Source organism: Cimex lectularius, unplaced genomic scaffold (assembly GCF_000648675.2).
Source record: "Cimex lectularius strain Harlan isolate CLEC.00 unplaced genomic scaffold, Clec_2.1 scaffold407, whole genome shotgun sequence".
Taxonomy (NCBI): Eukaryota; Metazoa; Arthropoda; class Insecta; order Hemiptera; family Cimicidae; genus Cimex; species Cimex lectularius.
Window position 1 is genome coordinate 104464 of NW_019392985.1, and position 17862 is coordinate 122325.

The following is a 17862-nucleotide window of genomic DNA, read 5'->3' on the forward strand; positions in this document are numbered from 1 at the left end:
TCCATTGAAAACACTAACCGCCGAACATAACAATCTAGAGAATCTTCAAGAAACACTTTAAGCTGTTAAGAATTAAAAAATCCGTGAAAATGTGGAGGAATTTTACAAAGAGAGTGTTCGAATTATAAAGAGGGGACGTGGCTCCATTTCGATTTATATCATGATATTTCCCCTCCGACACGAAAAATATTTAGTATTGCCGATTATATCAAAATACACCGAAATTTTTCGATTTACCAAAGTAACCTGCTGGGGCTTTCGTATTATCAAGAAATACTCTCAACACGACAGACAAGAATGACACATTTACACGGAAAACAAACACTTTGAGCTCTGAAGATGATCTCAATAAAGATCGAAACATTGGCACGATAAAGAAAATGTTTTTCTAAAACGTTCGTCACACAGACCGCATCTCACGACCTCCAAATAGTCATCAAGTAGCGGTCACTAAACACCACACATTATAAAAAAAAATCGAATTCTCAAGTTCCGAATTAACAAGAGTCGGGTGTAAAAAAATTAAGTTAAAAATTCAAGACTATAATGATATGCATGGTTAAAAGACACGTTGGCATTAAATATAACGAAAGAGTCAATGAATTAGCCAATGAAGCAACAATTAAAGTTATCCCCCTGGAAACTCCAATAACCCTGCCTACCTCATAATGATTGTTAAAAGGGAAACAATAACAAAGTGTCAAATGCTGTACGATGTCGTTGAAGTGGGAAAATATTATCGTTCCTTATTCCGGTGATTTAGAATAAACGATGGTTTCAGGTTGAAGGAAGAGGGAGATCCATCTTCACACATATGTCACCCTTGAAAATTTGGACATTGTATTTGTAGAATTGGACAAAGACCATATCCAAACTGTGAAACCTACGACTTAGTAGAAATTCAGGAACATATGTTCCTAATGTTAAGAGTAGGCGTCACACAGTGAACTTTTCTTTTAAAAAAGTTTGATACCCTACAACATATAAATAGGCTTTTCAATTTAAGCTCCTAACTATTCTAAAAGGTTCTAAGGAACCAGAGGAACGGAGAATAAATGAATTTATTTATCGATTTTATAAGGAGTGTAATATAAACATATTAGAGCAGTCTGCTTCTGAATCCTATATTATTTATTTAATTGTTAATATATTTATATGTTTAAGTTAAAAAAAGTTCCTGTTTTGTAATTATTACTGCTGCATAATTTGTTTTTGTGTTTGTATATTTCAGCTTATTATTTATTTTTGTGATCCGCCTTTGTGATTTAAAAGCGTTGCATACATGCATCCCCATGTTAAATTTGGACTGCTTCCTTTGTGATTGAAATTGGCTTAATATCTTCGATAAGGCCGTTAAAATATAATTCATTTCCATAAAAACAAATTAGAGTTGTAAATTTGTAATTTCCTATCATTATGGCCAGCTTATCCTCCCTGTTTTTTCCCAGGCGCGCTCGGCATGTTATCAAGTTCATTTGGTAGGAATGGTACCTCTTTTTAAGCAATATACAGCAAGTCCTAAGAGAAGAGATTTTCTTTTTTTTTTACAGGGTTTTGCAACTGTAGAGTCATATAGACCCATTAAAAAAAATGCATTGCAACCTAAACGACTTCCACTGCTTAATTATTTGCTTATGATTTCGTTGTTTAAAACTAAGCTCATTTCTGATGCAAAATCTAGTACTTTCAGAGTGATTAAAGTTCTGTACGTGATTTGAGAGTTTGAGTGTAAGTTTTCATTTTTTTTCTTTAAAAGCATAACAGTTTTCACCAACCGCTTAGCGACTGACAAATGTAGCTACGATTTTCTACTAGTAGTTTTTTGGTGGGTGTTTTGTCCAGCGATATACCTTTATAGATCAGCGGAAATGTGCCACCCGTTGAAAATAACCCAACCGAGATATCCGAAACGGTTTATTCATCCTGAAATATTGAGAAAAGGCCGTTTTATTTCTCTATGGCCGTTACGTTACAAAAATATGGTTTCAAAACCAACGTACGTCTTCAACCGAGATGGCAGGCAAACAAGTTCGTTATTTTCACGGCTGGGAAAATATAAATATATTGTTAATATGGATGGTAAAGGAAGTGATAATACAAAAAAGGCATATTATATCGTATTTTAGTTACAATATATATTTGGTAAATTTTTGTTATTGACGACATTTTATTGCACCCGAAAGATTGATAATAATAATAACAATAAACTTACTTGCGAAAAGTACAGTACTACAGTAAGATAAAACATAAATAAAGAAAAAAATTAAGGATAAAATAATAAAACCATAAGTAAAATTAAGTAATTTAATCAATCTGCACATTTTCACCTGTCACAAGCTCTGCTTTTAGGTAACAGGTGGCAGGAGTTATGTCAGTAAACGAAATTGCTAAAAATTAATTCAAAAGGATTGAGAAGGTGTATAGGACTAAATAAATGAAAGAATAAACAAAAATAATGAAGAGAGAAAACAAAAATAAAATAAAATGCAATAAATTCAACTAAAGATAAAATTAAATAATACCATAATAGCCATATGATGCCAAATATACCACAAGGAAAGTTCAAATTATAAATTTAAAATTTTTTTACAGTAACAAATTTTTTAAAATCATAATAAGAATTAAATTTGTTACAATTAATTTTATGATTGTAAAGAGACTTAAAAACAACATTTAATGACTAATTAAAGTAAAAATTAGCGTTTACTTTCGATATAAAAATATTAGTCACTACTTTTTGTCTTGTTTGATATTTATTGTTTGATTCAGCACATTATATGGTATTTTAGTTAAAATATATATTTGTTAAATATTTGTTTTGGACAAAATTTTATTGTATCCTAAAGATTAATTAAAATAGATAACCAGCACCACAATATCATTACTTAATAAGGTAAATAACCCTCAAAAATATTTTTATTGATAAATAAGCATTATATATTTAAAAATATTGCGTTTTGGCAATTTGAAAAACATTTTTTTCTGTTTAATTTGGAAATTGAACAAATAAACAATTATGTTTTACACAGTAATCGTTACAATTGGTTGTAAATAGACTTTACTTATGGAGTGTTAGGATGGGAGGGTGTCGGGCTGGTTGGGCCTGGGTTAGGCGGAGTAGACACTTTTACTCCTTGTTCCAATTTTTCACATTTTTCATCGTCATTAGTTTTATGTTTTGTCTGTAAGATCGTATGTGTACCATGTGAGTGCAATCCTCAGCCTTTGGAGGTGATCCCCCGTCCCGTTCGGGTGCTTCTCCGATCTGCCCGCACCCTGCGTGTCCTCAGCAGGGCCAGCCGCGGTGCCCAGGACGGTAACCATCCAGTCGCCAGCTGTCGGTACTAGGCACCACAACATTATACACGAGGTGATAGGACAGCCTCCCCAGTTGCAAGTCTGGGGTTCGGGTCCATGGACTACCTAGCGGCCCGGGAGTGCCGTAACCCAGTTTTCAGTAGCAGGTTTCAAGGACACCAAAGAAACCGGTGGATCCACCCCTCCAGATGATAATTGTATGTTGTGTTTTGTGCACGGTAATTTGCGTTTGTTATATTCGGGTTCCGAGGCGAGGCCGCGGGCATCGGTCAGTGTATTAGTGGTGGCATGCTGACTGTGGCCCAGACACCGTCCAATTCCCCGCCCTCACTCCACCAAGTGTTAGGTGTGGCGGAGTTATGTACTCACTGGGTCGCCAATCCCAGGACGTGAGATTTTTAGTTCGTCTTAAGAACCTTCCTAAGGACGGTAGCCCTAGGGTGTGTACTGTTAGTGTGCTTATGTCAGTGTAAGTGTAGTTAGGGGGGTGTAATATGTGTGGACGCAGTGTACCCTCATGCCCGGGAGGGCTTGAAGTTTATTCAATTTTTTTTCTGCCTGTAATACTCATCAGAATATAAAAACATCACTATGATAATATTAGTTATGTGACTAAGTCTGATAATTCTCTCTCTCTGTTATGTATTTTAAAAAAACTTGCGTTTGGATATTTTTAAAACATTTTTGTGTTGTTTAATTTGACAGCTAATTACGTTTTATAAAGAAAATTGTTTTTCAATCAACCTTCGTTAGAATTGGCCGTAAATATAGTTTCTTTACTCCCAGTTAGATCTTGCAAAATGTATGGAACCGTTTATATTTTAACTTCGTTTCCAGTAGGCTGACAAATCATCCTTGGTCTGCTTTTTGTCCAGTCCAGAGGCATTTAATTTGTCATTTCATAAAAATTCCCTTAGCCAGATGTTTTTGCAAATACAAGATACCCGCTTTAAAAAGCTAATAATTTTAATTAAATGTGATAAAAAAAATTATATTTATACAAATAATCCATAAATAAAACGATTAATAAAACGGTTTAATACAGTGTACAACATTTTCTTAAATTTTAAAACAATTTGTTGATGTTAATATTTTTCATAAAATGGAATTGTGTTTAATATTTTGTTACATGTTTTTCATAAAAAATATTGTTAACAAAGAATAAATATAATGATGCATTTTTAAAATGCATTCATTTTTGTTAAACAAATAAATATGAATAAATACATAGAGTATAAAAAACACAACACTGTCTTACAATTAAACATTGATATAACATTAATACTAAACATGAGCAAAGATCTTTGTGGAATAAAAAAATACATAAATAAGTACAATTGTTAATTGATTAAACGACACGATTGCTTATTTTAAATATTGAAATTACATTCTAATAATAAATAAAAGTAGATCAGATGATTCCTTTGGTGACCATAGTTTTCAGTTGTTCCCCTACTGTATCGATGACTTTGTTCATGGAATAAATGCCACGAGAAAAAGGTGACTTGCGGCGGTTTTTCTTCGGTTTGATAAGCCTTTCTAAGTTGAAAGCCTTGGTTTTGTGGGTAGTCGCGAGAGGAAAGTTAATGGCTGTTACGACGAAGCTATAATACGCGAAGCGATCCATTTCGCGCAGGATTCCCGCCAGCGAAGGTACAGGACTTTTACAGTTGAAAACCTTCATGTATTCGTCCAAGCTGCTATGGTACAAGGTTATAAGCTTGTCGAAGATCGACTGACGCAGATTCGAGTTGAAGCTGCTGTACAACAAATGGATTAAGTCCCAGGCTAACGAGTGGACGTGGCAGACTTGGTAGTCTACAAATCTAAAAATCAATTGTGAAATAATTTGGCGTTATTCTTTAACAACACGATAATACCTTATCTCTTCGGGCTGGCCATCATCGTCGTTTTTGAACATCATGTTGCAAGACCAAAGGTCGCCGTGGTTCAGCACTTCAAAACTGTCGTCATACGGCTCTTCGTGTATGGCACGTAGCTTTTCTAAAATAACGTCTATCTGAAGTGCCACCCTATCTGTCACCTCTTTCCTAAACAGTATATAAAAGTTTTTTAAAACTTTTTTATTCAATTTATTTGATATTTACAACTGCTAATATTGTATTTAGTAAATATATGCTGAATTTGCCATTTGAAGTCGCTTGTAGGAGAAGTTGTCCTCTATCAACACTGAAACCTACTCAATCTTCTCTCAATGAGTCTCGGGAGCTACTTTCGCTTCAATAGTCCTAAAGGATAAGGTTGGAAGTAATAATTGTCGTACTAGTAGATTATTGTGTAGTTCATTGATTGATGAATTCTTTTTTTAATACGGGGTTTTGATGATGCCCAACGGAACACGCGAGAATGGGGTTATGCTTTTTTGTGGACGTCGTGCCTAACTAGAAAAGGTCGAACTTGTCAAAATTTTCCCTTCAGTAAAAGTGGCATAAAATAAGCTATAAATTCGAATTCTTCATTAAAAACACGGGATTCTCATTTAAAATAACAAAGCCAGTGTCAATCCCCAGCTATATGAGAAATGTATGTTAAATCTGTTACCACAATGCGATTCTTATAGCTAAAATTAACGTGGGATTTGTATAAGAACATTTTTTGCTAATTTATTTAGAAATCGTGAGATTCGGTCTGGTGTGATGTAGGTTCCAGAAAAACATTTTCTTTATCGTGCCAACGTTTCGATCTTTATTGAGATCATCTTCAGGGCTCAANGTAAATCCCAGGCCCTGAAGATGATCTCAATAAAGATCGAAACGTTGGCACGATAAAGAAAATGTTTTTCTGGAACCTACATCACACCAGACCGCATTCACGATTTCTAAATAAATATCGATTAACGGTCACTAATCACCACACATTTTTTGCTAAAGTTAAATGGGTAGACTGTATAATTTGATAGAGTCTTTTTGTACATATATACACATACATACATATATACATAAAAAGTATACATAAAGGTAGATAGATAGAGAGATAGAGATATATAGAGAGATAGAGATAGATAGATAGAGAGAGAGAGAGAGAGAGAGAGAGAGAGAGAGAGAGAGTGTAATAAGGCAAAGTTGTAGTGTTATTTGAAGTGACGAGACATACTAATTTATTTTTTTAAATTTTTAATTTTATATTTCTATTTATCATTGTAAAAATAAAAACATAATAACACCGGCTTTATGTTACCATTCTTCGGGCCATTGTCTCATCGACCTTACGAGTTGCTTCAGTCCTCCTTGGTAAAGCTGTCGTGTCACTTCTGGAGCCTCCTTCAAGCAGGTGTAACGCGGACCAAAATCATTTTTAGTGATAGTACCCTTTTTTATCAGCACTTTGGACATGGCGTGAAATTTGGCCAAATTTCTCACCGTGAGAACTGCCTGCCTGTCGTTCAGGCCTTCTCGTCTGTTCGGAAGAGTGAACCCTTGGGCCTGCAACGAGAATAACACAATTAGTGGTATATGGTAACACCCAAAGTTCACCAATTTCTACTTACGCACAGATCGCTGAGTATGATTGTGTGGTACTTCCGGCTTCCGATGTATTCGCACCAGAGCTTTTCATTAGAAGGCAATTGAGCATCGTATATTAGAAGATCCATTTTCGGTAAAATTGACTCGTACATCTGCATTGAAATAGTTTAGCTTATCTATCAATTTGACATTAAATTACTATTCATTGTAATGAAGTATTGCAACGAACATGGGTTTTTACACAGCTTGGAAAATAGTTATAACAGTACGAAATTCATGCTGATTATACAACCAATTTAAATAAATATAAATAAATTTTTAATAAAAATGATGAATATATTTAACCAAAGAATCAATGTTATTGCTTTCTTTATATTGATGGTGTTCATAATAAATCATTTCTAAATTTTTGCATTTCTTCCAGTTTTTATGTACCACTTTTTCCATAAATGGAATATTAAACCAATTCAAACAATCCGAGTTTAGTGTTTCCCGTTTGTATGTTACATAATTATGTATGTAAATGTAATTTTATAATTTACTTATGTAAAAAAATTATGAATTAATTTTTCAGAAAAGAATTATCAGCATCATTGCAGTTATAATACTAATGTCACATGAATGTGAAGATAAAGTTGACACTTAATTTTTGTAAGGTCATTGAGAAACTTTTTTTTGGCTATTATGATTTGGCATTTTTATTTAAAACTAAAGGCCATGACATAATAAATTTATTACTTAAGTTTAATGAGAAAATAATTCAATGACTTAGAATTTACATATATCCACTTACTATTGTTTTTAGACTTTTTTTACTTTTTATTTAATGGCGATAAATAGGTAAAATATGAAAGAAAGTATGTGTGAAAAAATGATTGGATTTATACTTTCTAAAAAAATGTTAATGAAAAAAAGCAGAAAATTAGAAAGTAATTTATTAGAGTATACATGCAATTTTAGAGGATGAAATGCGTTTTTCAAGGACCGAATTCTTAAAATTTATTTTACAATTTAAACTAAATTGTGATATTGATATAATAATATATTTTCAACTCCGTTATTTTTTGAGTTAGTTTAAAATTTAAGTGATTTTTCACTCACATATGTTTCAATTTTAAAGAATCCTTCTCCTTGGCGTGGACCAGTCATTCTGTCCTCTTTAATTATGTAACTTTTTACTTCTTCCACATCGTCCTTTTCGCGTTTGAAATTCGCCTTGGCACGTGTTATAGTTCCTGTGTAGTTTTCACCTTCGTTCTTGAAAGTGTCGTACATGTAGCTCACCATGTGCACCGGCTCGTCCAAGGCGAAATGGACGTCGCCGATTATGTCCATGCACATGATCAAGTTGATTTTATACTCTGCATGGTGGTCGTGCGACCTTTCCACGCTGCTAGCCGAGCTGACGCTGTGATCCGAAAATTCGTTTTCCGACATTTTCCAAAATTACGTCCCTTTTATTGTGATTACGTTGGGTTTTTTTTTCCAGCTTTTATTGAATATTGATACAATTTTATTTACGAATTAGCGGATGGCCCTAGGAAAAAATGCATTCAAGATTATGTTGAAAGTTCTTTAAAAATATTTCCATTTTAAAAAAGCGAGAAAAAAAATCAACGATAGGCTTAAAAATTCCCGGTGAAACTCCCACAGCGGATTTATTAATAAAATATATACGTAATAGAAATTTTAAAAATGACATGCATTACACATTTGGACGATGTGGGTTGAAAGCAAAACCGCTTCAACTCGACGACTCCTTATCCGATTTTGTTTTTCCTCTAAGATAACAGCCATGTTGACCCAAAACGGCAAAACGGATTAAAAGAGCAAGCACCTTTCGAGAACGTTTAGGTGTTATTGATAAAAATGAATTTCATCAGTTCAGGTTTGCAAAACAGAAATTATTCATTAAAGGTACTTTAAAACCCATTTAAATTTTCTACTTTTTAATATTTTGCAAAAAAAGAATTTTAATATAAAAGAAAAAAACTAAAGGTAAAAAATTTGGACTACACAACCAATTTTTTTAGTTTATAAACAAGATAATGGTATTTTGGAGTAGAAAAATTAAGTAGGAAACCAAATATATTTAATGGTTTGGGCGTTTTCAACAATTTTTTTTGCTCTGTTTTAAATCAATTTACGTTTTAGTGGTCAGTTGACCAAGTTAGTTCTTTCAATTAATTATTCATTTTAGGTAAGGGCTTGGTTGAGATAAAAAGTCAGTGACATGAGCGGGATTCGAACCCACGACCTTCGTCTAAATTCTCCGCTGCTCTACAACTTGAGCTGTCGAATCGAATCCTGATTACACGACATTTGAAAATGGCAAAAACAGGGAAAATTCGAATGGTTGTAGGTTTAGATGTAGTGTTGGTGTCCGAGAGAAATCGATGTCACGATAGCTCAAGTGGTAGAGCAGCGGCGTATATAGCGGAAGGTCGTGGGTTCGAATCCCGCTCGTGACACTGACTTTTTTTATCTCAACCAAGCCCTTATATAAAAAGAACTTTTTTAATTGTTTTCTTAATAGTGCCTTCCTTATTACTTAGTATTATTACTACTATTACATAGAATACAAGGCCTATACTTTTATAATGAAATTCTGTAGTTCAAAAAAGAGGGATAATCTTTGATATAAATTAACCTAGAACCCTCACTTCCAGCACATCATAACAAAAAGTAAAATGTCACGAATCTCGACAAGAAGAACTTTCGGCAAATCTTGTGGACTAAAACAGAATATGGCCCATTACAATAAGACCCTAGTTACTCTATTGCTTTCTAATCTGGTGGAACAAAGCACCAGCAAAACCAAGCAACCCAAACATTAGGCAGTATACAAAGGCATGCAAACCTATGCATCACAATGCAATGAAAATAACCATTTCAATTGCACTAGAAACACTTCTAAATCTACCTCCATTTGAAACATTTATACACGGAGAAACGAGGAAAACCTCATTTAATCTCCAAAATTATTTAAACTTGTGCGAACTAAACAATTCGGGCACACGGAAATAATTAATAAAATCAAACACCTGTTCTTAAAAATTAATACAGTGAATGGGTCTGAAATCTCCAAAACCTGGGGAAACACAAAAACCGGATAATATCTTGGGTACCAGGGACGCATGAGAACTTTGTGCAACGAAAATTCAAACGCTCCCGTCAGGCGAGGATCCGCAAGACCATTATAGGCCCTGAACTTACTCTTGGGATAACTAAAAACGAATATAGAATTCTCCAATTCTAAAAATTCTACAGGTGCTATAACCCCCACAACAGCCGGGAATATAGTCCATTAAATTCACTATTTTTCGTGATCCACTTGACCAATTAATATTAACAATTAATTAAGGTTTTTAGTTGAGATAAAAGTCATTGTCACGAGAGGGATTCGAATCCACGACCTTCGGCTTGATACGCAGCTACTCTACCACTTGAGCTATCGTGACTTCGATCCACTCGGACACTAACTTCCCATCTCACCCCATCTTTTTATGAATTTTCCCTCCTTTTTGCCATTTTTCAAATTTCGTGTAATCTATTTGATTCTCGGCGACAAATGAAATGGCCACGGAGAGAATCAAATAGATTACACGACATTTGAAAAATGGCAAAACGGAGGTAAAATTCAAAAAACGTTCACACCAGACCGCATCTCACGATTTCTGAATAATTATCGTCATTATATCGTCAATGTGTGGTCACTAACCACCACACATTAAAAAAAAGGTGGTATTGAGATGGGAAGTTAGTGCCCTAGAGGATCGAAGTCACGATAGCTCAAGTGGTAGAGTAGCGGCGTATCAAGCCGAAGGTCGTGGGTTCGAATTCCGTTCGTGACACTGACTTTTTATCTCTACTACAAACCTTAATTAATCTACTGATATAGGAAGGGACGACTAAACACATAGATGTGATAAAAGACCTAGTACCCCTAAGGAGAAGGATCGAGTCCATTGCATTGAACTATGGAACTAGAAAATTACAATAATCCAGAAAGCTACAGTGCTTGGGTAACCCAGACTTCCTAGTACCCATTTTATTTTTTTTACTTTTTCTTTGAAGAACCCTTACTACGCAACGGTGGCAGTTTGCTGTCGTCCCATTTAATACATTCTCAACAGCATTTTTCCCTTTCGGAGTGAAATTATCACATCGGTCAATTACCCATGTTACAAAGTATCAATCTTCACTTCTACAAAAGAACTTCGCTCGGACATGTGGAAACTCGTACCAGCAAAGGGAAGATCACAGATTTTACTGAAACTTTTTTGGTGTTACCGAATGTTATGCACTTGCCTGAATATTAAATTGCACCTAGAAGCTGAGAAAATAAACATTTTAAATAATTAAATTATATTTGTTTAATATTCGTTTCAGGATTTTAGAAATGAAGCAATGATAGGTGAACAAAAATAATTTTTAAAAAAGATTGTTGTTTACCGGTTTAAATATTTAGATTAAGCTCACAGGGTGCTTACCGTATAAATATGGTTTGCTTACATATTACTATAGAATCAATACGCGGAATTCAAAAATTGCATTTTAAATCATAAATTCCTGCAGGGAATTTTGGCCATTTACAGAAAACTCTTGCAAGTTTCTGTTTTCCTCCTAGTTCCCACTGTTAGTAACAAACGTTTATACAGATTAGTGCCTCCTACAAAGTGAACACGGATTCATGTCACATGTTTGTTCATTAGTCATCTAAGGGGTACGCTTTAACTCGCAATTTACCAGGTTCGTTTCGACCTTGCGATCATCAGTTGATCAATATTTGCCACTTGCCAGTTTGAGTTCAGAACGAGGTCAAGGCAACTATTGTTAAAGTTTTATAAGGATTAACTAATTAAATATCAGTGGTCTAAAAACGTTGATTTTTTTTTACAATTTTTCAAAAATGAAAAGGAACGGAAACTGTACTGTGGACTCTGTTGCTAACTAAATAACTAACTAAAACAAAACTGCTTTATCGTAGGTTTTGTTTCTTTGTGGATTATTGTGGGGCATTTGATACTATTGTAAGTTGGTTGAATGCTTCAAAAAGGCTCATATCAATTAAAACACCATTAACATTTTTCATAACTATTCGACTAATAGACACGAGACAGCAAAAACTGCTGATTAGTTCGGTGATTCTTTTCAAAATTGGATATTTTTATAAGAAGATGACGCCGCACTTTTGTAGGTGAATATTGATCATATGTCAGCTATACCAAAAGCTCAATCATTCTTGAATACGTCTTATGAACAAAAGTTATTGATAAATCCAGACTAGATGGGATCAGGGCAGACATCTTGGCCAGCCAGACATTGTTTATGTCATTCATGTCCGTGCTTGTCATAAACTCAAGGGATTCAAATCCGTTGACATGTGACTTACAACGCCTTCCTGAACGTGGTAAACGAAACAACTTATTTGGGCCTAACTTCAGATTCAAATCTGTCATGTGAACCACACAGAAAGAATCCCTTAATCAATCTAACAATAAAATATTGAAGATTTTTTGCCCTGATGATGACCTTAAAATAAGCCGAAGACTTGGCAGTAACAACTGAATTTGATTTCTTTTTCAAGACCATATCTTCCAGAGAGTATATGAGTAAAAACATGGTCGATATTTCTAATGTTGAAAATAAGAAATTCTTTCTCCAAATTAGTTGAGCCAATGCTTCCTTAATTAAACCTTCCTAGTAGCGTAAAATTTTTGTTTAAATCTCTAATTAGGTACGCAGTGGAATGTTATACATCAACAACGGATATTTACCAAAATTAATCATCTGCAAAAACGAAAATTACAAATAATATCAACTGTGTAGTGATTAGTGACCGTTAATCGATAATTGTTCAGAAATCGTGAGATGCGGTCTGGTGTGATGTAGGTTTCAGAAAAACATTTTCTATCGTGCCAACGTTTCGATCTTTATTGAGATCATCTTCAGGGCCTGGGATTTACAAACATTGTTTACATTTAACAAATACATTTAGGATGTGGAAAAGTGAATTTATACAATGCAAAATATATTTGTTATATTCAATCAAAGTATTTCTACTCACTCAAAGTGTTCGTCTTCTGTGTAATTGTGCCATTCTTGCGTGTCGTGTTAAGAGTGCCAGTAAGATTTTGCTGTTTCATGTTTATATACGTTGGATTTTGAAGGGGTGGGGAAGGAAGTCGGTATAGAAAAGACATTTTTGTATAAGCCGTCGGCTTTTTTGAGGTGAAAAGATACCTGGACAAGAGAGTAAAGCAACACATCTATGATTGCAAAAAACCCAAGCAAAATCCTACAGCACTCGCTACCCACCATTTAGAACACCAACACAATTTTGCCTTCAAAAATCCAAAAGTATTACATACGGAACGAAACAAACATAAACGTAATTTCTTAGAAATGGTTTATATCAACACAGATAAATACAGCATCAATTACAGAACAGATACATGTAAACTCGGTCGCAGCTACGCCAATATCATTAATCAAATTCAATAAAGATAACATACATATTTCATCACATCACATTCCACACATCAAATATTTTTCACATAGTCTAATTGTCCAACAATTTAGCTTTCCTTTTCCTTTCCCTCACATCAGGCTTCTGTGTAATTGTGACATTCTTGCGTGTCGTGTTGAGAGTGCCATTGAGATTATGCTGTTTTATGTTTATATACGTTGGATTTTGAAAGGGTGGGGAAGGAAGTCGGTATAGAAATGACATTTTTGTGTATGGCGTCGGCTTCTTGGAGGTGAAAAAGCCGACGAAGGGAAACAATGTGTTGGTAATGATTCGGCCAGATTATCCTTTCAGGATTATATAGAAAGGGATAAATAGGAAAAGGAAAGCTAAATTGTTGGACAATTAGACTATGTGAAAAATATTTGATGTGTGGAATGTGATGTGACGAAATATGTATGTTATCTTTATTGAATTTGATTAATGATATTGGCGTAGCTGCGACCGAGTTTACATGTATCTGTTCTGTAATTGATGCTGTATTTATCTGTGTTGATATAAACCATTTCTAAGAAATTACGTTTATGTTTGTTTTGTTCCGTATGTAATACTTTTTGATTTTTGAAGGCAAAATTGTGTTGGTGTTCTAAATGGTGGGTAGCGAGTGCTGTAGGATTTTCCTTGGGTTTTTTGCAATCATAGATGTGTTGCTTTACTCTCTTGTCCAGGTATCTTTTCACCTCAAAAAAGCCGACGGCTTATACAAAAATGTCTTTTCTATACCGACTTCCTTCCCCACCCCTTCAAAATCCAACGTATATAAACATGAAACAGCAAAATCTTACTGGCACTCTTAACACGACACGCAAGAATGGCACAATTACACAGAAGACGAACACTTTGAGTGAGTAGAAATACTTTGATTGAATATAAAAAATATATTTTGCATTGTATAAATTCACTTTTCTACATCCTAAATGTATTTGTTAAATGTAAACAATGTTTGTAAATCCCATGCCCTGAAGATGACCTCAATAAAGATCGAAACGTTGGCACGATAAATAAAATGGTTTTCTGAAACCTACATCACACCAGACCGCATCTCACGATTTCTGAATAATTATATCAACTTCAAATAACCAAAAAAAGAATTTCCTTAACACACTTACGCTCAATGCACTCAACAATACCTCATCTTTAAATTTATAAATCAGCCCTTTTCATTACAAGAATACCATAAAAATACAATAATAATAGAATATGTGATTTGTGCTAAAGCATAATAATAGATACAGTCAACGCTCGTTACCAGTGAAACAACCAATAATCTACAATTCATCTCAACCTTATCTTTCCTCCATTAAAAATAATTAAAAAATTAATTATTAAATATGCCATAAATTCAATGATTGCAACATATCGGATTGACGGATGGTGACACTAGCCTTGTACAATTCATATAAATAAATAAAAAATATTTGAATTCCGTCCGAGTTGTCTTCATCAAGCTTAAGAACTAATTTGCACAATTTTTTATTAAAAATTTTATCTAAAAAATGAAAAAACAATACGGGTGAGTAAACGCGGAGCAGTCAGAGGAAACAGTTTTCTATAAGAGTCGTGTAATGTGATGGTTCTTCTTGTTGGCCGGAATAATCGGGGAGTGCCTGTTTTAACCAAAATTGAGGCGAAAATTTCATGTTACATTTCACGGTAATTTATATAGAATAATATATATAGCCTACTCCCCTTTTTCCGAGATCTAAACATACATAAGTATTTCCTAAGTNCATTTCATTTGTCGCCGAGAATCCAATCCGATTACATGACATTTGAAAAATGGCAAAAAGGACGTAAAATTCAAAAGATGAGGTTGAGATGGGAAGTTAGTGTCCGAGTGGATCGAGGTCACGATAGCTCAAGTGGTAGAGCAGGGGCGTATATAGCCGAAGATCGTGGGTTCGAATCCCGCTCGTGCCATTGACTTTTTTATCTCAACTAAAAAACCTTAATTAATTGTAATGTATTAATTGTTCAAGCGGACCGCGAAATTAGTGAATTTGGCTTCTAATAATCTAGAATTGGGATAAAATTAGGATTATCAATTTTAATTCGAAGAGCAGACACCGTCTGGAAAACAAATTGCACTCGGCAAATCGAATCTGAAAACTGGAAATCTGAGAGAATAATAAAATGATAACAATATTGTCCAGATTTTTGCTATAAAAATGGATTTTAAAGGACGTTAAAGGGTGCTTGAAACGAGAACTTTTTTTTTTCAAAAAGAAATTTATTGACCTACTTTACTAATGTGGTATTTTCGATTTTCTGCTGTTGGGAAAAGTGAAAAGAAACAATAGACTTTATTCTGGGACTTAAAACCCCTTGAAATAACGAAACTACATAATCGCGCCCAACTAAAATACAAAAGAGCAATTAAATTACAAAAGGTTTAATTAATTTTTTTTAATTTACAGTTTCATATCCTTACCCCAGGATCCTGGAAGAATGGTTCCGGGGGGGGGGCTAAATGAATCTCGCTAATATCTATCAAGCTACTTTATTTAACAATATTATGCCGCTTACAATTAAGCTCTCTACTTAGGAAATACTTATGTATGTTTAGATCTCGGAAAAAGGGGAGTAGGCTATATATATTATTCTATATAAATTACCGTGAAATGTAACATGAAATTTTCGCCACAATTTTGGTTAAAACGGGCACTCCCCGATTATTCCGGCCAACAAGAAGAACCACTACATTACACGACTCTTATAGAAAACTGTTTCCTCTGACTGCTCCGCGTTTACTCACCCGTATTGTTTTTTAATTTTTTAGATAAAATTTTTAATAAAAAATTGTGCAAATTAGTTCTTAAACTTGATGAAGACAACTCGGACGGAATTATTAAAAGCATTGGAAAGTAAAAGATTTTTATTTTATGGCTAGGTCAACAATATTTAAATTTCATGTGTGATATAAATGAGACAAATAAGCATCAGATAAATACAAATCCCTCAAACGTATAAGTTTGTTTCTCCAATTCTATAATTGATTTGCAAAAGAAGTGTTTTGGATGTTGCATGTAGAACATATCGGTTCAAACTCCTGTAAAGTTTTTGGTGGTTGTAGACGTGGCCAAAATATCACTAAATATCTGATTTTTTTCGACAAAAAATCAAAGACCAAAAGCCGAAAATGTAATGAAAAAACTGTGCTAAAACATTTTTGTTGCAAAATATTTTTACCCGCTTTGCTACGTCGTTCCGTTGCAACATGTGCGTGTTGTAGTTCAATAGAAATTTTATATAGAAATTTCCTTGCCCTCAGTTTATTTCGTTTAAAGTAGGGTAAAATTTTGTTTAGCAAGAAACGATGTTGATATTCATTTTTGCCATAAAAACTGAAAACACAATTTAGGGTAAATAAATATTTTTACTGTTTTTTGTTTTTAGATTTTTCGCTTTCCAGATACGTCCGAATTTGCTCAGAAAGCACAATACCAACTTTAAAACGACTCCTGCGATCGACAGGACATTTTGCGAGGGTTAATATCCTGCATGAACCATTCCTAATGATATAGATTCAGTCTCAGAAAATAAATTAATACCGGAATTATAAAATAGGTTTGAAGACTTTTTAATGATTTCATCCTTATATTTCTGACCTATAATGACATAAAACCAAAACGTTGTTGGTATAAAATATTATAGTTGACTGGATGGAGCCTCTAGGAGAAAACACAATTCTCCATCGAGCTTTCTTCTGCATTTAAAGTCCTCATCAGGGTTTCGAATTAACAATTAATAATAGCACATTTTATATTTAAACTAAGGCCTTGTGCAAACACCGGTGGTTGAAATAGATACTTGGGATGTTTTCTATTGAACTGAGGAGCAGCCACGGTGTGGCTCAAAATGTATTTAAAATAAAATTCAATGGAAAAAGGACGTTTACTTATGGATTAGTGTACTGGGTTATTTTTATCATTATTAATTTAAAATTTTAACGCCGAAAAAAGTGATAAGATATTTTACTAAGGCTTATTTTTATTTTTAAGTTTGTTTTACATATTTGCAATAATAATTTTTTGTTTTAGGGTTTTCTCACTTTTATGTACAATTTAAAATCTAAATTCGTAAAATCCAGCATATTATTTTGTTCTCCTGGGTAAATAAATAAATAAGATATTATTTAGTAACCGTGAAATATATGCGTGACTAAAGAGGAAAAACGTATTTACAAAAATTTCATTAATTATTTAAAATACATATTTTCGCGTCTCCTACAGGGAAAAATACTAGGCAGGTGATTAATATTTTTTGATTTATTACCATAAAGGAAGTATTTTATTGATTAAAATCAGTGATCCTATATTCGTAGCTTTCTCTTCTGAGAAAAAACAATATTTGTAATAATATAACATTATAATAATATACTTACAGAAGCTTTCTATCATCAATAGAAATATTTGTTTTCTTTCAATGTACAAAGATCCTTTCAGTGAGAACAACATTGCATAAATGCGTTTTCTTACTGGCTAGATCGTTTGAAAATTCAATTGATTGGTTTTGACTTCTAGGAAA

General features: G+C 33.7%; 1 protein-coding gene and 1 non-coding gene across 3 annotated transcripts; one reads left to right on the forward strand and one right to left on the reverse strand.

Annotated features, from left to right (window-relative positions):
* Positions 1–4524: 4524 nt before the first annotated feature.
* Positions 4525–17817, reverse strand: LOC106671015. 2 transcript variants are annotated; one of them, XM_014401752.2, is made up of 6 exons: positions 17720–17817; positions 7905–8340; positions 6827–6955; positions 6517–6761; positions 5199–5369; positions 4525–5144 (listed from the first exon to the last, which is right to left on the reverse strand). In XM_014401752.2, the coding sequence occupies exons 2-6, from the start codon at positions 8238–8240 to the stop codon at positions 4730–4732; spliced, it is 1296 nt and encodes a 431-aa protein (XP_014257238.2). In that variant the 5' UTR covers positions 8241–8340; positions 17720–17817; the 3' UTR covers positions 4525–4729. The 2 variants fall into 2 exon arrangements, with proteins under 2 accessions (XP_014257238.2, XP_014257237.2); XM_014401751.2 differs by lacking the exon at positions 17720–17817 and having other exon boundaries at positions 7905–8668.
* On the forward strand, positions 9202–9274 carry Trnay-aua. The gene has a single exon. It is a non-coding gene; the product is annotated as a tRNA-Tyr (tRNA).
* Positions 17818–17862: the final 45 nt, after the last annotated feature.